This window comes from Tachysurus fulvidraco, chromosome 5 (assembly GCF_022655615.1).
Source record: "Tachysurus fulvidraco isolate hzauxx_2018 chromosome 5, HZAU_PFXX_2.0, whole genome shotgun sequence".
Classification (NCBI taxonomy): Eukaryota; Metazoa; Chordata; class Actinopteri; order Siluriformes; family Bagridae; genus Tachysurus; species Tachysurus fulvidraco.
In genome coordinates this window covers 3,011,534-3,035,562 of record NC_062522.1, presented here as the reverse complement: position 1 = coordinate 3,035,562, position 24,029 = coordinate 3,011,534, and the positions used below count along the sequence as shown (strand labels likewise).

The 24,029-nt window shown below is 41.2% G+C and overlaps 1 protein-coding gene across 1 annotated transcript in view; it reads right to left on the bottom strand.

Moving 5' to 3' along the window:
- The window catches only part of LOC113663729 (gamma-aminobutyric acid receptor subunit gamma-3), a 134,262-nt gene that overhangs the window by 69,244 nt on the left and 40,989 nt on the right, over window positions 1-24,029 (bottom strand). The window contains exon 3 of the mRNA XM_047814416.1: window positions 13,845-13,912. Within this exon, the coding sequence (XP_047670372.1) occupies window positions 13,845-13,912 (68 nt within the window). The remainder of the gene's footprint in view (window positions 1-13,844; window positions 13,913-24,029) is intronic.

Below are 24,029 nucleotides of genomic sequence, written 5' to 3'. Positions count from 1 at the left end.
GGTAGCGAGTGTTTTTTCTTGGAATGAGAGTGAATCGCTCTCTGGAGAATTCGTGGCCTAACGGTTAGAGAGTTTGACTCCTAACCCAAAGGTTGTAGGTTCGAGTCTCGGGGCGGCAATACCACGACTGAGGTGCCCTTGAGTAAGACACCGAAGCCCCCCAACGATTACCTTTGGTAGCTTTCCCCTAAACCATAATGTTGAACAATCTTTGTTTTCAGGTCATATGAGAGTTGTTTTGAGGCCTCCATGTTATCACTCTTCAGAAGAGAGACAAAGAGACCAACTTGTAATTGGCCAACTTGTTATTGAACACCGTTCCACCTGTGGAACACTACCGCTAGGGGCTGAAGCTGCATAATTTCATTGTAACTTTTAAGCATTAAATCCTCTAAAAACACGAAAAAACTTATGTTTCTAGTAAAGTTTATACTCTCAATATTTTTTAAGCCCACGCACAAAGCATAATATGATTCATAGCCGTCATACTCTTAGAAAAAATTTTTGGGAGAAAACTGACCTAGGTGGCGCTAGACCAGTTTTTCCTTACCTTTAGACGCATCCCTTTCTTCACTGGGGTAATATATTCCAAAAGAAATATTCCACAAAAATCCAAACAGGTCCAAGGAACTGAAATCTGTAAGCCTTTTAATCCAAAACGCTTTCGTCGCGCCGCAAATATTCCGAAAAATTGGAAACCGTGGTGCGCCACAATCTTTGTTTCGGCTCTAACTTCTCATTGGGGTATTCAAAAATTCTAAATTACGTCATATTTATAACCCAGGGCGTAACGAATCAAACAAGCCCTCACTTGAGCCAATCGGTGCTTGTGTTGCAGAGATAGATGGCTGAGAAGCCAATGAGGTCAGACATCATTTTTGGGAACCCTCCCTTGACTGACAATTACTCCTTCCAATAGCAATGAAATTGGCCGGGACCTATACAGCTCTTTAGCCAATAAGGAGACGATTCCAACGGTATGCCACGACCCGCCTCTCTAATGCTGGCTTCTGCGCGAAAATCGTGCGCGATGTTTTTATTGTACAATCCTCGACCTTTTCACACTCTCACAGCTCAGGGTGTCAGGTTACAGGCCTCTTTACACAGCAGAATAGTAGAGAGAGAGGCTGTGCTGGTTTTAGGCCATTTAAACTGAGCATGCAGTCTTTTAATTCAAAGTTATACAGTAAACAAGTAAACAAGAAACACGTGACCGGATGGACATGTCCGTAGAAAAATAGTTTTATTGAAGCCATTTTTGGGTCTTTTGACTTGATTTTTTTTTGGAGAAAGCCAAGACATGTGGCTACAGTATGACCCTCAGGTGTTAAATGTTACCTATCATGTTCCAGAGAAATAAGATTAATCAGTTTATCAGAAAAAATCTCAGGTGGAAATCAAAACTTCCATTCTAGCCTCTGTAACTTTGTGCCAGTAAGGCCTAGAATCAATCTGAAACTAGTTTCTGAAACTAGAGAATCTCTTCTTTCCAATGAGACCAGGCTCACCCCTGTGTGTCCAAGTATGTGGGAGCTGTACCACTTTTTGTTTTGTATACAATTTCGGGTGTTCAATATCAGGTTAAATACCTTTTCTCATGACTGGATGCACCTGTCTATGAAGTTCAAGGCTTAACCAAACCAAACCAATTGTGTGGTCCAATTAATCAGTGCTAAGTGGTTACAGGTACCAGTATTTATGCACCTGTCTACTTTCATTTTGATGCGTATTGCACATTTTCTGTTAATCCAATAAACCTCATTTCACTACAGAAATATCACTGTGTCCAAATATAAACTGCTGATCCATAACCCAAAAATGTATACATGAAAATCATGGTAATTGTCAGGGGTGCCTAAACTTTTGCATACGACTGTATACTATATAAACTCAAAACTCCATATAAACTATATGAAGTCTATATTAACAATCAACTCTATACAAACGCCATATAAACACACTCTATAACACTTATATAAACTGTTCCATATAAACACTACACACTCTATTAGCCCTACACTTTATAACACTTATATAAACTGTACCATACTGTATAAACTCTACACACCCTATTAGCCCTACACTCTATAACACTTATATAAACTGTACCATATAAACTCTACACACCCTATTAGACCTACACTTTATAACACTTATATAAACTGTACCATACTGTATAAACTCTACACACCCTATTAGCCCTACACTCTATAACACTTATATAAACTGTACCATATAAACTCTACACACCCTATTAGCCCTACACTCTATAACACTTATATAAACTGTACCATATAAACTCTACACACCCTATTAGCCCTACACTCTATAACACTTATATAAACTGTACCATATAAACTCTACACACCCTATTAGCCCTACACTCTATAACACTTATATAAACTGTACCATATAAACTGGACACCCAAGATGAACTCTATATAAACTCTAAATAAAGAGTTGCTACAGATGATCTTTACATTCTCAGTAAAGAAGTTCAGAGAAGATTCAGAGAAAACTCATCATGATTTGTTTCATTAGCTGACAGCGTAATGTGATGTAATTATACACTCCATTAACATCACAACCAATAAAAAGGGTGAGAGCTGATAAATGAGACACTCAGCAGGAAAGAGCTGCTGAAAACCAGCTGATCATAACCCACATATGACAGCTACATAACCCAGTCCAACACATGACAGCTACATAACCCAGTCAGTCCAACACATGACAGCTACATAACCCAGTGCAACACATGACAGCTACATAACCCAATCAAACACATGACAGCTACATAACCCAGTCAGTCAAACACATGACAGCTACATAACCCAATCAAACACATGACAGCTACATAACCCAGTCAGTCCAACACATGACAGCTACATAACCCAGTCAGTGCAACACATGACAGCTACATAACCCAGTCAAACACATGACAGCTACATAACCCAGTCAGTCAAACACATGACAGCTACATAACCCAATCAAACACATGACAGCTACATAACCCAGTCAGTGCAACACATGACAGCTACATAACCCAGTCAAACACATGACAGCTACATAACCCAATCAAACACATGACAGCTACATAACCCAGTCAGTCAAACACATGACAGCTATATAACCCAATCAAACACATGACAGCTACATAACCCAGTCAGTCCAACACATGACAGCTACATAACCCAGTCAGTGCAACACATGACAGCTACATAACCCAGTCAGTGCAACACATGACAGCTACATAACCCAGTCAGTGCAACACATGACAGCTACATAACCCAGTCCAACACATGACAGCTACATAACCCAGTCAAACACATGACAGCTACATAACCCAGTCAGTCAAACACATGACAGCTACATAACCCAATCAAACACATGACAGCTACATAACCCAATCAAACACATGACAGCTACATAACCCAGTCAGTCAAACGCATGACAGCTACATAACCCAATCAAACACATGACAGCTACATAACCCAATCAAACACATGACAGCTACATAACCCAATCAAACACATGACAGCTACATAACCCAGTCAGTCAAACGCATGACAGCTACATAACCCAATCAAACACATGACAGCTACATAACCCAATCAAACACATGACAGCTACATAACCCAGTCAGTCAAACGCATGACAGCTACATAACCCAATCAAACACATGACAGCTACATAACCCAATCAAACACATGACAGCTACATAACCCAGTCCAACACATGACAGCTACATAACGAATTCAAACACATGACAGCTACATAACCCAGTCCAACACATGACAGCTACATAACCCAGTCCAACACATGACAGCTACATAACCCAGTCCAACACATGACAACTACATAACCCAGTCCAACACATGACAGCTACATAACCCAGTCCAACACATGACAGCTACATAACCCAGTCCAACACATGACAGCTACATAACCCAGTCCAACACATGACAACTACATAACCCAGTCCAACACATGACAGCTACATAACCCAGTCCAACACATGACAGCTACATAACCCAGTCCAACACATGACAGCTACATAACCCAGTCAAACACATGACAGCTACATAACCCAGTCAGTCCAACACATGACAGCTACATAACCCAGTCTAACACATGACAGCTACATAACCCAGTCAGTCCAACACATGACAGCTACATAACCCAGTCAGTCCAACACATGACAGCTACATAACCCATTCCAACACATGACAGCTACATAACCCAGTCCAACACATGACAGCTACATAACCCAATCAGTCCAACACATGACAGCTACATAACCCATTCCAACACATGACAGCTACATAACCCAGTCCAACACATGACAGCTACATAACCCAGTCAGTCCAACACATGACAGCTACATAACCCAGTCAGTCCAACACATGACAGCTACATAACCCAGTCAGTCAAACACATGACAGCTACATAACCCAGTCCAACACATGACAGCTACATAACCCAGTCAGTCCAACACATGACAGCTACATAACCCAGTCAGTCCAACACATGACAGCTACATAACCTAGTACAACACATGACAGCTACATAACCTAGTCCAACACATGACAGCTACATAACCCAGTCAGTCCAACACATGACAGCTACATAACCCAGTCCAACACATGACAGCTACATAACCCAGTCCAACACATGACAGCTACATAACCCAATCAAACACATGACAGCTACATAACCCAATCAAACACATGACAGCTACATAACCCAGTCCAACACATGACAGCTACATAACGAATTCAAACACATGACAGCTACATAACCCAGTCCAACACATGACAGCTACATAACCCAGTCCAACACATGACAGCTACATAACCCAGTCAGTCCAACACATGACAGCTACATAACCCATTCCAACACATGACAGCTACATAACCCATTCCAACACATGACAGCTACATAACCCAGTCCAACATATGACAGCTACATAACCCAGTCAGTCCAACACATGACAGCTACATAACCCAGTCAGTCCAACACATGACAGCTACATAACCCAGTCCAACACATGACAGCTACATAACGAATTCCAACACATGACAGCTACATAACCCAGTCAGTCCAACACATGACAACTACATAACGAATTCAAACACGACAGCTACATAACCCAGTCCAACACATGACAGCTACATAACCCAGTCAGTCAAACACATGACAGCTACATAACCCAGTCCAACACATGACAGCTACATAACCCAGTCAGTCCAACACATGACAGCTACATAACCCAGTCAGTCCAACACATGACAGCTACATAAACCAGTCAGTCCAACACATGACAGCTACATAACCCAGTCAGTCCAACACATGACAGCTACATAACCCAGTCAGTCCAACACATGACAGCTACATAACCCAGTCAGTCCAACACATGACAGCTACATAACCTAGTACAACACATGACAGCTACATAACCTAGTCCAACACATGACAGCTACATAACCCAGTCAGTCCAACACATGACAGCTACATAACCTAGTACAACACATGACAGCTACATAACCTAGTCCAACACATGACAGCTACATAACCCAGTCAGTCCAACACATGACAGCTACATAACCTAGTACAACACATGACAGCTACATAACCCAGTCCAACACATGACAGCTACATAACCCAGTCAAACACATGACAGCTACATAACCCAGTCAGTCCAACACATGACAGCTACATAACCCAGTCTAACACATGACAGCTACATAACCCAGTCAGTCCAACACATGACAGCTACATAACCCAGTCAGTCCAACACATGACAGCTACATAACCCATTCCAACACATGACAGCTACATAACCCAGTCCAACACATGACAGCTACATAACCCATTCCAACACATGACAGCTACATAACCCAGTCCAACACATGACAGCTACATAACGAATTCAAACACATGACAGCTACATAACCCATTCCAACACATGACAGCTACATAACCCAGTCCAACACATGACAGCTACATAACCCAGTCAGTCCAACACATGACAGCTACATAACCCATTCCAACACATGACAGCTACATAACCCAGTCCAACACATGACAGCTACATAACCCAGTCAGTCCAACACATGACAGCTACATAACCCATTCCAACACATGACAGCTACATAACCCAGTCCAACACATGACAGCTACATAACCCAGTCAGTCCAACACATGACAGCTACATAACCCAGTCAGTCCAACACATGACAGCTACATAACCCAGTCAGTCAAACACATGACAGCTACATAACCCAGTCCAACACATGACAGCTACATAACCCAGTCAGTCCAACACATGACAGCTACATAACCCAGTCAGTCCAACACATGACAGCTACATAACCCAGTCAGTCCAACACATGACAGCTACATAACCCAGTCAGTCCAACACATGACAGCTACATAACCTAGTACAACACATGACAGCTACATAACCTAGTCCAACACATGACAGCTACATAACCCAGTCAGTCCAACACATGACAGCTACATAACCCAGTCCAACACATGACAGCTACATAACCCAGTCCAACGCATGACAGCTACATAACCCAATCAAACACATGACAGCTACATAACCCAATCAAACACATGACAGCTACATAACCCAGTCCAACACATGACAGCTACATAACGAATTCAAACACATGACAGCTACATAACCCAGTCCAACACATGACAGCTACATAACCCAGTCCAACACATGACAGCTACATAACCCAGTCAGTCCAACACATGACAGCTACATAACCCAGTCCAACACATGACAGCTACATAACCCATTCCAACACATGACAGCTACATAACCCAGTCCAACATATGACAGCTACATAACCCAGTCAGTCCAACACATGACAGCTACATAACCCAGTCAGTCCAACACATGACAGCTACATAACCCAGTCCAACACATGACAGCTACATAACGAATTCAAACACATGACAGCTACATAACCCAGTCAGTCCAACACATGACAACTACATAACGAATTTAAACACGACAGCTACATAACCCAGTCCAACACATGACAGCTACATAACCCAGTCAGTCAAACACATGACAGCTACATAACCCAGTCCAACACATGACAGCTACATAACCCAGTCAGTCCAACACATGACAGCTACATAACCCAGTCAGTCCAACACATGACAGCTACATAACCCAGTCAGTCCAACACATGACAGCTACATAACCCAGTCAGTCCAACACATGACAGCTACATAACCCAGTCAGTCCAACACATGACAGCTACATAACCTAGTCCAACACATGACAGCTACATAACCCAGTCAGTCCAACACATGACAGCTACATAACCCAGTCAGTCCAACACATGACAGCTACATAACCCAGTCAGTCCAACACATGACAGCTACATAACCCAGTCAGTCCAACACATGACAGCTACATAACCCAGTCAGTCCAACACATGACAGCTACATAACCCAGTCAGTCAAACACATGACAGCTACATAACCCAGTCAGTCAAACACATGACAGCTACATAACCCAGTCCAACACATGACAGCTACATAACCCAGTCAGTCCAACACATGACAGCTACATAACCCAGTCAGTCCAACACATGACAGCTACATAACCCAGTCAGTCCAACACATGACAGCTACATAACCCAGTCAGTCCAACACATGACAGCTACATAACCTAGTACAACACATGACAGCTACATAACCTAGTCCAACACATGACAGCTACATAACCCAGTCAGTCCAACACATGACAGCTACATAACCTAGTACAACACATGACAGCTACATAACCTAGTCCAACACATGACAGCTACATAACCCAGTCAGTCCAACACATGACAGCTACATAACCTAGTACAACACATGACAGCTACATAACCCAGTCCAACACATGACAGCTACATAACCCAGTCAAAAACATGACAGCTACATAACCCATTCCAACACATGACAGCTACATAACCCAGTCCAACACATGACAGCTACATAACGAATTCCAACACATGACAGCTACATAACCCAGTCAGTCCAACACATGACAGCTACATAACCCAGTCCAACACATGACAGCTACATAACCCATTCAAACACATGACAGCTACATAACCCAGTCCGACAACACGTCCCCACACGTCCGTCACGACACCTACAAAACGTCTCCACATGTCAGTCACAACATGTCTCCAAACTGTGATAACAACATTTCTCCAAACTGCGGTTAGGACATGTTTCCACACGTCAGTCACGGCACCTACAACACGTCCCCACACGTCAGTCATGACACGTCTCCACACGTCAGTCACGGCACCTACAACACATCTCCACACGTCAGTCATGACACGTCTCCACAAGTCAGTCACGACACGTCACCACATGTGAGTCAAGTCACATCACAAATCAGTCACAACACCTACGACACGTCTCCACATGTTGGTTACAACACCTACGACACGTCTCCACGTTGGTCACAACACCTACGCCACGTCTCCACACATCAGTTAAGACACAGTCACGGCACCTACACAGGACACATTGAGTCCTGGCTCCAAAACATAGCCAAACTAATTTACATACTAACATACTAAATGTGTGTAAAAAACAGAAATCTTTCCACCATTTTTTCAGAGATTTGTAGTGAAAAACTCGACACGAGGCTGCGGAACATTTCAGCCGTCTACAATGTTAACACTGTAAAGACTCTCAACCTTGGAACTTTTTATACCTTGAAATTGTCTTTTGATCACAACAGGCTCTACTCTGGAACAAAATAAAGTCCCTCGGAAAAAAGAACCTTTTCATCAAGCTCATCGTGTGTCACATGAATCAATACAGCTAGTTACAATGTTACTGAAGTTAAAATTCTTCAAATGACTCGTGAATCACGATGAAGTGATTCAGTAAGAAACACTGATGGAGTGGAACAAATACAGGTCAGTGTGAACAATTCTGTAAGACAAGATCGATGATGATGATGATGATGATGATGATCATAATGATGATGATGGTGGTGGTGACAATGATGATGATGGTGATGACGATGATGGTGGTGGTGGATATGATGATGATGATGATGATGATGATGATGATGATGATGATGATGATGATGACAACGATGAAGATAATAATGATGATGACGATGATGATGATGGTGGTGGTAGTGGTGGGTATGATGATGATGATGATGATCATGATAATGATGATAATGATGGTGGTGGTGACAATGATGATGATGATGACGATGATGATAATGATGATGGTGGTGGTGGGTATGATGATGATGATGATGATGATGATGATGATGATGATAATGATGGTGGTGGTGGTGGGTATGATGATGATGATGATGACAACGATGAAGATAATAATGATGATGACGATGATGATGATGATGATGATGATGATGGTGGTGGTGGTGGTGGGTATGATGATGATGATGATGATCATAATCATGATGATAATGATGGTGGTGGTGACAATGATGATGATGATGATGATGATGATGATGATGACGATGATGATAATGATGATGGTGGTGGTGGGTATGATGATGATGATGATGACAACAATGAAGATAATAATGATGATGACGATGATGATAATGATGGTGGTGGTGGGTATGATGATGATGATGATGATGATGATGATGATGATCATGATGATAATGATGGTGGTGGTGGGTATGATGATGATGATGATGATGATGATGATGATGATGATGATGATGATGATCATGATCATGATGATAATGATGATGGTGGTGGGTATGATGATGATGATGATGATGATGATGATGATCATGATCATGATGATAATGATGGTGGTGGTGGGTATGATGATGATGATGATGATGATGATGATGATGATGATGATCATGATCATGATCATGATGATAATGATGGTGGTGGTGGATATGATGATGATGATGATCATGATCATGATGATAATGATAGTGGTGCTGATGATGATGGTGATGACAACAATAATGATAATAATGATGATGATGATGACGATGATGATAATGATGATGATCATGATGATGATCATGATGGTGGTGGTGGTGGTGGGTATGATGGTGATGGTGATGATGATGATGGTGATGGTGGTGGTGGGTATGATGATGATGATGATGATCATGATGATCATGATGATAATGATGGTGGTGGTAACAAAGATGATGACAACAATAATGATAATAATGATGATAATGATGATGGTGGTGGTGGATATGATGATGATGATGATGATGATGATGATGATGGTGGTGGTGGGTATGATGATGATCATGATGATGATGGTTGTGGTGGTGGGAGGGGTGAGAAAGGTGGTGGTGATGATGAACCTAGTAGAACCTAGTTAGGACTCCAGCAATGATAACTTAATTATCCAGTAAAGCCCTTTCCCATTGGCTGTATGTGTATCTGGAGGCCAGCTGCCATTGGTTATCATTGGTTGTCATTGGTTATCATTGGTTGTCATCTTAGATTAAATATAAACCTGAGAATCAGGCATGAGGTTATAAAAATAAATATAAAATGTCTACTTTAAAGCTGAACAAAAATAAAACCACTACAGTCTAATCTCCTTGGTAAGAATACCAGACTTAACAGACCCTAGTGTTACCACCATCACGCTTCACACTGGTGATGATGCTCACAGTGATGCGGTAGAACAACCGAGAGAGACAAAGACGCTCAGTTTTGGTTTGATCAGTAGACCAAGCGATGCTAGCTCTACATGCTAGCTCAATCTCTCAGGATTTCACACAGCTCTCTCGCTATCGACAGCTTTCCTCGTACCGGTATCTCCATTACGGGATATTTCTCAGTAGATCCATGATATAAAATCTTATATACGTTATATACACAACAGCTCCTTTGGGTTACAGTGATGAGTCAAAAAAGAAGCTAATTCTGATTCACATGGATTTCTTTCTCTCTTTTGTGATACATTATGATCTTTGTGGGTCGAAATGAACCAAGAATAGCTTGCATTAGACATGAGGATCTGTCAGATAATTACTTTTTTATCCCCAGAATATAAAATACGCCTTAGAGATACTCTTTTCCATCCAAGTAGTGTTGTTCCTGTTGATATAAAGAACAAACTAGGTTATTTTTCTTTATTAGTATCCTTTATATATTGTACATATATTATAGGGGTTTAAAATACGCTAAGTATTATATTTTATAGTTTTTAACGATTGGTCCGACATTAAATATATATGCAGGTAAATTACAAACAAACTCAAAGCTCCCAGCTACATTTTCCTTGTTTTAAATATATTTCCTGTATATTTAACTGCTTAATTACTCAAAATGAAACTTCAGCATGTCGGCTTTAATTCGCGGGTGTCGGAAACCATGCAGGAATTATTACAGCCCTGTTCATACGAAATATAAATAAATTACAAATTTGCCTGCACAGCTGTTTTTGCATTATTTTATTTCTGTATATTTTTTTTTTTGCCAGCTGTTAAATGTTTCCTTGACGCAGGTATCAGCTATAAATGGTGTGGTGTTGATTTTAGGTTAAATTTTACATCTGGAGTCTGACAGCATGAAGACTAAAGAAGCAGTAAGAAAAGTTTGAGACTGAACTTTACTGCAAGTTGCTAAATAGCAAGAGCAGCAAATTACAGCCAGCTTTCTGCAGTGGTTCGATAATCCGAGTCAAAAGTCGAGGCGATCGACTCGTCGGGACGAGATGTAAGGGGTTGGAGAGGTTCAGGTTGTTCAGAGAACTGAGTATTATCTGCTTTCTCGTATAGTGTTAAGAAAGAATAGCAGTATGGAGGTGTATCAGGGTGGAGGTGAAGTAGCATGGAACTGTATCAGGGTGGAGGTGTAGTAGCATGGAACTGTATCAGGGTGGAGGTGTATGAGGGTGGAGGTGAAGTAGCATGGAACTGTATCAGGGTGGAGGTGAAGTAGCATGGAACTGTATCAGGGTGGAGGTGTTGTAGCATGGAACTGTATCAGGGTGGAGGTGTTGTAGCATGGAACTGTATCAGGGTGGAGGTGTATCAGGGTGGAGGTGTAGTAGCATGGAACTGTATCAGGGTGGAGGTGAAGTAGCATGGAACTGTATCAGGGTGGAGGTGTATCAGGGTGGAGGTGTAGTAGCATGAAACTGCATCAGGGTGGAGGTGTAGTAGCATGGAACTGTATCAGGGTGGAGGTGTAGTAGCATGGAACTGTATCAGGGTGGAGGTGTAGTAGCATGGAACTGCATCAGGATGGAGATGGAGATGGAGAAAGAGAGAGTGCTGGAAATGTAAGATGCAAATGTGAATAACTCTACTGAATCACATCTCTACTGAATCACATCTCTACTGAATCACATCTCTACTGAATCACATCTCTACTGAATCACAGCTCTACTGAATCACAGCTCTACTGAATCACATCTCTACTGAATCACAGCTCTACTGAATCACATCTCTACTGAATCACAGCTCTACTGAATCACAGCTCTACTGAATCACATCTCTACTGAATCACATCTCTACTGAATCACAGCTCTACTGAATCACATCTCTACTGAATCACAGCTCTACTGAATCACAGCTCTACTGAATCACAGCTCTACTGAATCACAGCTCTACTGAATCACAGCTCTACTGAATCACAGCTCTACTGAATCACAGCTCTACTGAATCACTACTCTACTGAATCACAGCTCTACTGAATCAAAGCTCTACTGAATCACAGCTCTACTGAATCACAGCTCTACTGAATCACAGCTCTACTGAATCACAGCTCTACTGAATCACAGCTCTACTGAACCACAGCTCTACTGAATCACAGCTCTACTGAATCACAGCTCTACTGAATCACAGCTCTACTGAATCACAGCTCTACTGAATCACATCTCTACTGAATCACAGCTCTACTGAATCACAGCTCTACTGAATCACAGCTCTACTGAATCACAGCTCTACTGAATCACTACTCTACTGAATCACAGCTCTACTGAATCACAGCTCTACTGAATCACAGCTCTACTGAATCACAGCTCTACTGAATCACAGCTCTACTGAATCACTACTCTACTGAATCACTGATACTGATAAAAGGGTAACAATGACACAGCTCTGTTAACTCTCTAACTTGCGGTAGGTATCATGCAGAAGTAAAAACAAACAGGAAGCTGACTTAAAAAGAGATGTGCTGTAACACACTCCTGATTCATGTTGTCATGGAGATGGTGAGATCTTCCACATGGGAATTACAAGATCAGAAGACTGGATGTCAGAATTGTCCTAGATTCCAGGCTGTAAAACACTAATGAATGGAATAATTAAAGCGAGAGAAAGAGTTGTGAAGCAGTGGAGCGGCTGGAGGTTTAAAGGGGAAATAACAGAACATTGTTTATTATTGTAGAACATGCAGATACATGCTTTAATGCTCTCTTTTTTTATTTAAGACTTCTAATTCAGAAATGTGAGTCAGTTATCCTGGCAAAAGATCAGATGATTGCGTTCTGTGTCTTGACCTTGCGGATAAAACGTGTCAGACGTCAGGTTTGAGTCAGCGTGAGGTTTGAACCCTCGAGTCGGCCAGCCGTCGCCTTGCGGCAGCTTTAATCCCACTCTTATTATATTTATATTCAATTGTCCAGCGTTTTCCCTCAGGAGCCTCACAGCAATCAACGATTACAAGTTATCATGTGGCCTCAAACCTCACAGGAAGAATTTCACACACACACACACACACACACACACACACACACACACACACACACACACACACACACACACACACACACACACAGTGCTACGCTCTGGAGCCAGAGACGACGTGGAAATCTGTTTCACTTACCATGTTTATGGATGAGACAGGTCCGATGCTGTTAATGAAGATATCGACATCGATGACAGTCGGTTTAACTACACACACACACACACACACAGAAAGAAAGAGAGAGAGAGAGAGAGAGAGAGAGAGAGAGAGAGAGAGAGAGAGAGAGAGAGAGAAAGAAGAAATGGTCACATTTATGCTGACAGCAACATCACTAAACATGTTCATGGTCATAATTCATCACAGTAAACACTACTAATCCCTGCTAATCTCCGGGTTATTATAAGTACCAGATTTTTACAAAAAAAGCAAAATTATTGGCACCTTTCACAAAATTTTAAATCCTTTCAGATGGCAACAGAAATCATGAAAAATTCAAGTAAAATATTTATGACAGCAATAACTAAACGTTTCTCTAGACGAATGATGACATTTCCTGTCCTGTAACATCACCCATCAAAGAAAGAAAGAAAGAAAGAAAAAAAGAAAGAAAGAAAGAAATATATCTGCTGGAACAATACAGATATTTTGAGTACTAAACCTAAATGTTGCTCATTTCAAGTTTAAGTTTCTGTCCAAGTTTTCCTCTCCTCTGTGTTTATGATTTTGTTTTGTAATATTTCAAATTTAGTAATTATATTTTTACACATTAATCCGATTAAAGAGGGGCACGGTGGCTTAGCGGTTAGCACATTCGCCTCACACCTCCAGGGTCGGGGGTTCGATTCCCACCTCCACCTTGTGTGTGTGGAGTTTGCATGTTCTCCCCGTGCCTCGGGGGTTTCCTCCGGGTACTCCGGTTTCCTCCCCCGGTCCAAAGACATGCATGGTAGGTTGATTGGCATCTCTGGAAAATTGTCCGTAGTGTGTGTGTGTGAGTGAATGAGTGTGTGTGTGTGTGTGTGTGTGTGTGTGTGTGTGTGTGTGTGAATGAGAGTGTGTGTGTGTGCCCTGTGATGGGTTGGCACTCCGTCCAGGGTGTATCCTGCCTCGATGCCCGATGACGCCTGAGATAGGCACAGGCTCCCCGTGACCCGAGAAGTTCGGATAAGCGGTAGAAAATGAATGAATGAATGAATGGATCCGATTACAGAATGTTGAAGGACAGTTTTTATCATTTTTATTACATATACAGTACAAGTACAGTATTGAAATTCACTTCTCTCCGTAAAACTGATCTCACGGCAGCTTTAAACATAGACGGAAGTGTTGAATATAAATGCTGTGTGTGTATGTGTGTGTGTGTGCGTGTGTGTGCGTGTGTATGTGTATGTGTGTGTGTGTGCGTGTGTGTGTGTGCGTGTGTGTGCGTGTGTGTGCGTGTGCGTGTGTATGTGTGTGTGTGTGTGTGTGTGTGTGTGTGTGTGTGTGTGTGTGTGTGTGTGTGTGTGTGTGAGAGAGAGAGAGTTAGAGTTTGCTGGCTTCAGTTCTCAGTATGTAATGCTGAACAGCAGTTCCTCATTAGAGCTTAAAGCCATTGTGATTGTTACTGCACACACACACACACACACACACACACACACACACACACACACACACACACGCACACACACACACACACACACACTGTCTACGTTCACACTGCTTATTTTTAATAGGAATTTAAAAGTGTAAGAGCTCAGAATGAATCAAATGTAAAGTTTTATTGTATCTGAGTAATTAAAGAGCACAGGAGCATCTGCTAACGTCCATTAACTCCGCTAACTGACCCTGATTAATTACAGCAGATTAAAACACTCCTCACGCTTCAGCTACCGCGGTGCTGCTGAGTGCTGAATCCTGATCGGTCAGAAAGTGCTCGGACTCCGCATCCGCTGTAATACGTTATCGTTTCTATAGCAACAGCTCGTGTTTGTTTACGATAGAACACGTATGGAAGGAGTCTCCAGTGTCAGATTAATACTTTGTACGGTTCCTTTTTGTGATCTCCAGAAACAATAAAGTACCATTAACTGAAACAAATGGAGATCCGCTGAAATCTGGCAACCTCATAGGTGTGAACTCCACACAAGCGACCGGATAACAAACAGTCTGAACGCCAGCATGAGGAAGGTTCACTGTGTGATGAAGATGAGGATGAGGACTAGAACGTAGGTCTGGACAGTTTAAAGGGTTCATGGAAAAGGGATGGAGCTAATCAGATGTTGTTCTGGATTACAAACAGAAGCTACACAATAATATGTACGATACGGATCAGAGCTTTTCTAAATGAAGAGGATGAGCTCAGGTCTAGACACAAGGCCACCACTGAAATCGTTTTTTTTTATAGGAGAGAATCAGCATTAGACTTTCTTTCACTCAGAGATGTCTGAATGTCTGCCACCTGCCTACACACAGCTCTCAAGAGCTTGATCACACACACACACACACACACACACACACACACACACACACACACACACACACACACACACACACACAGCATGACTGCCAGTGCTCCAGGTTCTTGTACAGAGAACACTATGCTAATGGAGAGATTCAGAGTCTTTCACCGGCATCAAAAACCCACTCAACTCCTCGGCATTTTCCTCCCACTTACACCTCTTCCGTATTCCGAAAGCACCCCGAGGTTTTCAGCTCTGCTGCTGGTCGAGTCCGTGTTTTGACACTTTGATCGCCGGAAAGTGAGAATTCACTGTTGGAGTCATGTGTGTTACAGGTTCGACAAGATCTCCTGTATTTATATCATCACATTCAACAGCATTGGACAGAAAACAGCACAAAAACATGAAGCTGATCTCTGGTACTGGAGACTCCTTCCATTCTTGTTACAAACAGAGAAGTCCCACTGTATCGATACATTTAGGAACAAAGCTGTTACTGTAGAAAAGGTCACGCATCTACAGCAGTATATCCTCATCGTACAAACCCGCACAAGGAACTCAGAATCACCACCGAGTTTCTGACCGGTCTGTAGCCAGAATTCCGACGTGTTTATATGTACACGAGTGTGACTGTGATTGAGCAACCTGACATTGTAAACATTGTCTTATTATTTCACAGCTTTCTAATCGTGTCATGTTTGAGTCTGAAGCGGTGACTCGGTTGCCAGGCAGCGGATCGACGTGTTTCGGGAATGTGGAGATGTGGAGATGAGACTAAAACACATTACAGCTGGAAATCCATGAAGGCATCAGCTCTCATTCACAGGGATGATGTAATCATCTGCAGATCATCTTCATCATATTTATATGTGTGTGTGTGTGTGTGGGTGCATGTGTGTGGGAGCATGTGTGTGTGCATGTGTGTGTGGGTGCATGTGTGTGTGTGCGTGTGTGCATGTGAGTGGGAGCATGTGTGTGGGTGCATGTGTGTGTGTGTGTGTGCGTGTGTGTGCATGTGTGTGTGTGCATGTGTGTCTGTGCATGTGTGTGTGTGTGTGTGTGTGCATGTGTGTGTGCGTGTGGGTGTGTATGTGTGTGTGTGTGTGTGTGTGTGTGTGTGTGTGTGTGTGTGTGTGTGCATGTGAGTGTGTGTGTGTGCGTGTGTGCGCGCGCGCGTGTGTGTGTGTGTGTGTGTGTGTGTGTCTGTCCAAAATGATTTTGCTAACAGCAGACAAACCAAAGGCACATAAGTGATACACGACTGCTCGTAAACAGACATTATGTCCTAAATTCAGACCCCTAACCTCAAACAATGCAACCATTTAGTAAAATCTGCACTTTAAGGCAAACAGGAAACTGCATTCTGTGTAAATCCAGTAGGATCTGTGGCAGTAAGACGATGATCACAGCTGCACTTTTACTCACTAATGTAGACAGAAATTTCCTCTGGAAACAAAATCTCTCGAGGACGAATATCAGGGAATAATTTGACACATCAACATGAACTGACTCGAGCAGGAGACCGAGTGCTAATTCAGTTATTCGGATATTCAGGTATTAATGCTCATAGAGTATCAATAGTGCTCATTAAACAGTAATTACTGCTTATAGAGTATCATTAGTCCTCATGAGCCTGTTATTACTGCTTATAGAGTATCATTAGTGTTCATTAAACAGTAATTACTGTTTATAGAGTATCATTAGTGCTCATGAGACTGTTATTACTGCTTATAGAGTATCATTATTGCTCATGAGACTGTTATTACTGCTTATAGAGTATCATTATTGCTCATGAGACTGTTATTACTGCTTATAGAGTATCATTAATGCTCATGAGACTGTTATTACTGCTTATAGAGTATCATTAGTGCTCATTAAACAGTAATTACTGCTTATAGAGTATCATTAGTGCTCATTAAACAGTAAATACTGCTTATAGAGTATCATTAGTGCTCATTAAACAGTAAATACTGCTTATAGAGTATCATTAGTGCTCATTAAACAGTAAATACTGCTTATAGAGTATCATTAGTGCTCATTAAACAGTAATTACTGCTTATAGAGTATCATTAGTGCTCATGAGACTTATTTCTGCTTATAGAGTATATCATTAGTGCTCATTAAACAGTAAATACTGCTTATAGAGTATCATTAGTGCTCATGCGACTGTTATTACTGCTTATAGAGTATCATTAGTGCTCATTAAACAGTAATTACTGCTTATAGAGTATCATTATTGCTCATGAGACTGTTATTACTGCTTATAGAGTATCATTATTGCTCATGAGACTGTTATTACTGCTTATAGAGTATCATTAATGCTCATGAGACTGTTATTACTGCTTATAGAGTATCATTAGTGCTCATTAAACAGTAATTACTGCTTATAGAGTATCATTAGTGCTCATTAAACAGTAAATACTGCTTATAGAGTATCATTAGTGCTCATTAAACAGTAAATACTGCTTATAGAGTATCATTAGTGCTCATTAAACAGTAAATACTGCTTATAGAGTATCATTAGTGCTCATTAAACAGTAATTACTGCTTATAGAGTATCATTAGTGCTCATGAGACTTATTTCTGCTTATAGAGTATATCATTAGTGCTCATTAAACAGTAAATACTGCTTATAGAGTATCATTAGTGCTCATGCGACTGTTATTACTGCTTATAGAGTATCATTAGTGCTCATTAAACAGTAATTACTGCTTATAGAGTATCATTAGTGCTCATGAGACTGTTATTACTGCTTATAGAGTATCATTAGTCCTCATGAGCCCATTATTACCGCTTATAGAGCATCATTAGTGCTCCTGACACTGTTATTACTGCTTATTAAGTCCCATTAGTGCTCATGAGACGGTACTCATTGATTATAGAGTATCATTAATGTTCATAAGACTGTTATTAGTGCTTATATAGCATCATCAGTGGTTATGAGACTTAGTAGTGCTTATATGGTTTCATTAGTCCATTTATCCATTATGCATCATTTCAAACGGCGGTTGAAGACATACTTATGCAGGAAACACTTCAACTAGCACTTCTTTCTGTTTTTATTGCTGACTGCATTTCTATAAAATGCCTATAACTATAAAGTCGTATGTCTAATTCAGTCACGTATCGCTCGCTCATCGTCGTCATGACAGGATCATTACTCTAAAACAGCAGCAAAACCCATCGGATAAAAATCGAACAAGCGTTCAATAAAAATAACATTTATCAGTAACTATATTTGCGATAAACTACTCTTCCGATACACAATTCGGTGTGTTTGCAGTATTCTCTGGTTGCTAAGCAACATAATGGATGAAGATTAAGGAAGCGCATGGACACGGCAGCGCTGGGAATCCCGCTGTGCTCGGAGGGAGGGAATTCATCACACATCATGTGAAAGGTTCTACGCTTCTGAAGGTTCTCCCGGAGCTCTTTCTGACGGAGAAACACTCTGCTCTTCCTCCTGAGAGGCAATTTAACGATCCTTAACACTTTCCTCTATCTTTTCTGCCACATCCTTCTGTAGATGTGAGAATTTTTTTTTTAAGTAATGGCACCCAGCAGTAACTCAGGTATGACTGCAGTGCCTCTCTCTCTCTGCTAGCGCTGCCTCTTCTCTTCCATCTCTTCGGCCTTATCGAAGTCTCACTTAGTGGCAAATAATAAAAGACACAGGAGACTTTTTTCCATTTCCTCTTGCATATTATACTTTAATAGATTCTCTGTCAAACTTTTCAGCTCTCACACACCACCGCTACTGATTTGTTCAACTTTTTTTTTTTTAGTAGAGAAATGCTTTTGGGCTTTTAGGCCTAAAAGACGATGCAGAGATAGAGAGAGATTCAGGCGACAAATTGGAGGATTACTCCACCATCTCCCCAAACTGTGACTTTATCCAAGAACAGATTGAAGTGCTAAGACTTAGATTTTAGCCCAATGAGCAGCTTGTGAGAATATTCCTCACCTGCTGGAGCTTATCTGCCTATAGTCTGGATTTCTGAGAGGAGGAAGCAGTGGTCCGCTTTAAGGATGGACGGCTATCGTATTGTAGTGAGATGTGTTTTGAGGAGGTCAGGGCAGCTGGGGGGGGGGGGGCAGCTTGGGGCAGCTGGTCTTAGTTGTGAATTACAAGTTGATGAAGAGTTGGACCCTCTAGGAGCCAAAGTGCTTAGCTAGAAACTTCCATACAGTATCTCTCTTCATTAAGCTTAAAGCAATTAAAAAGAACATCCATGAGGGTTAATAATCTACTGATGTCCTGAAGTAAACCATCTCAAATACACCTACTGTATTAGATTAGTCAGTGATGTTCGGAACGTTAGTACGTGTTTGCTAGAGGTGGGCACGGTGGCTAAGTGGTTAGCATGTTCGCCTCACACCTCCAGGGTTGGGGGTTCGATTCCCACCTCCGCCTTGTGTGTGTGGAGTTTGCATGTTTTCCCCATGCCTCGGGGGTTTCCTCCGGGTACTCCGGTTTCCTCCCCCGGTCCAAAGACATACATGGTAGGTTTATTGGCATCTCTGGAAAATTGTCCGTAGTGTGTGAGTGTGTGAGTGAATGAGAGTGTGTGTGTGCCCTGCGATGGGTTGTCACTCCGTCCAGGGTGTATCCTGCCTCGATGCCCAATGGCACCTCGAGTCACGGGCACAGGCTCCCCGTGACCCGAGGTAGTTTGTATAAGGGGTAGAAGATAAATGAATGAATTTTGACGCTATTAGTTAGCTTGGCTCTCTCAGGTTTGCTACATGGTTAAGGAGGTCCTTAAAGTCACACTGAATATTTTTAATTAGAACTAAACAGAAGTTAATAATGTCTTTAAGACGTTACATAAACATCGCGCTGCTGAAAAGTTATAAACAAACCTAACACTGACGTTTTGTGTACTAGCAGTTACCATAAAAACAGGAGCACACTAGAACCGGAGCATTACTATGCATATAAAGTCTGATATAAATAAAACTTATTAAAGCTGTTTACAGAAAATGGATCCAAATTGAACAATTTCAGGAATTGGGCCGTCTCCTGAGTTCACCATCTCTGATACCTCCGATAATCCTGACTCCTTCGCACTGGATTTCTTTCTAAAATTCCAGGAAATATCTAGCAGTTTGAAAAAAAACAATAAATTCATTTTATCGCTTTTTTTGGTGATCTGTTTTTGTAATGCAGCGTCATGATGCTCGTGGAGAGCAAATGTCTCATGATCCAACCTCAGGCTGCTCTGAATCCCAGCGAGCGCTGCAACTCTCTGAGCCTCACACTGAGCTGAATCTGTTTTAATCTGCAGTGAAGTGTGTGAAATCTCTATGTATACAGTACACACACTCTATATACACTCTACACACACTCTATATACACTCTACACACACTCTACATACACTCTATACACACTCTACATACACTCTACATACACTCTACACACACTCTACACACACTCTATATACACTCTACATACACTCTACACACACTCTACATACACTCTACACACACTCTACACACACTCTACACACAATCTATATACACTCTACACACACTCTACACACACTCTACACACACTCTATATACACTCTACACACACTCTACACACACTCTATAGACACTCTACACACACTCTACACACATTCTACACACACTCTATATACACTCTACACACACTCTACACACACTCTACATACACTCTACACACACTACATACACTCTACACACACTCTATATACACTCTACACACATTCTACACACACTCTATATACACTCTACACACACTCTATATACACTCTACACACACTCTACACACATTCTACACACACTCTACATACACTCTACACACACTCTATATACACTCTACACACACTCTATATACACTCTACACACATTCTACACACACTCTACATACACTCTACACACACTCTACATACACTCTACACACACTCTACACACAATCTACACACAATCTACACACACTCTACACACAATCTATATACACTCTACACACACTCTACACACACTCTACACACACTCTACACACACTCTATATACACTCTACACACATTCTACACACACTCTACATACACTCTACACACACTCTACATACACTCTACACACACTCTACACACAATCTATATACACTCTACACACACTCTACACACACTCTATATACACTCTATATACACTCTACACACACTCTATATACACTCTACACACACTCTATATACACTCTACACACACTCTACACACACTCTATATACACTCTACACACACTCTATATACACTCTACACACACTCTACACACACTCTACACACACTCTATATACACTCTACACACACTCTACACACACTCTATATACACTCTACACACACTCTACACACACTCTATATACACTCTACACACACTCTATATACACTCTACACACACTCTACACACACTCTACACACACTCTATATACACTCTACACACACTCTACACACACTCTATATACACTCTACACACACTCTAGATACACTACACACACTCTATATACACTCTACGTACACTCTACACACACTCTATATACACTCTACACACACTCTATATACACTCTACATACACTCTACACACACTCTATATACACTCTACACACACTCTACACTCACTCTATATACACTCTACACACACTCTACACACACTCTAGACACACTCTATATACACTCTACACACACTCTATATACACTCTACACACACTCTATATACACTCTACACACACTCTACACACACTCTACACACATTCTATTTACACTCTACACACACTCTATATACACTCTACACACACTCTACACACACTCTATATACAGTACACTCTACACACACTCTATGTACACTCTACACACACTCTACACACACTCTACACACACTCTACACACACTCTATATACACTCTAAACACACTCTACACACACTCTATATACACTCTACACACACTCTATATACACACTCTACACACACTCTATATACACTCTACACACACTCTATATACACACTCTACACACACTCTATATACACTCTACACACACTCTATATACACTCTACACACACTCTATATACACTCTACACACACTCTACACACATTCTATTTACACTCTACCCACACTCTATATACACTCTACACACTCTACACACACTCTATATACACTCTACACACACTCTATATACACTCTACACACACTCTATATACAGTACACTCTACACACACTCTATATACAGTACACACACTCTATATACACTCTACACACACTCTATATACACTCTACACACACTCTATATACATTCTATTTACACTCCACACACACTCTATTTACACTCTACACACACTCTACACACATTCTATTTACACTCTACACACACTCTATATACACTCTACACACACTCTATATACAGTACACTCTACACACACTCTATATACAGTACACTCTACACACACGCTATATACAGTACACACACTCTATATACACTCTACACACACTCTATATACACTCTACACACACTCTATATACATTCTATTTACACTCCACACACACTTTATTTACACTCTACACACACTCTACACACATTCTATTTACACTCTACACACACTCTATATACACTCTACACACACTCTATATACAGTACACTCTACACACACTCTATATACAGTACACTCTACACACACTCTATATACACTCTACACACACTCTATATACACTCTACACACACTCTACACACACTCTATATACACTCTACACACACTCTATATACACTCTACACACACTCTACACACACTCTACACACACTCTATATACACTCTACACACACTCTACACACACTCTATATACACTCTACACACACTCTATATACACTCTACACACACTC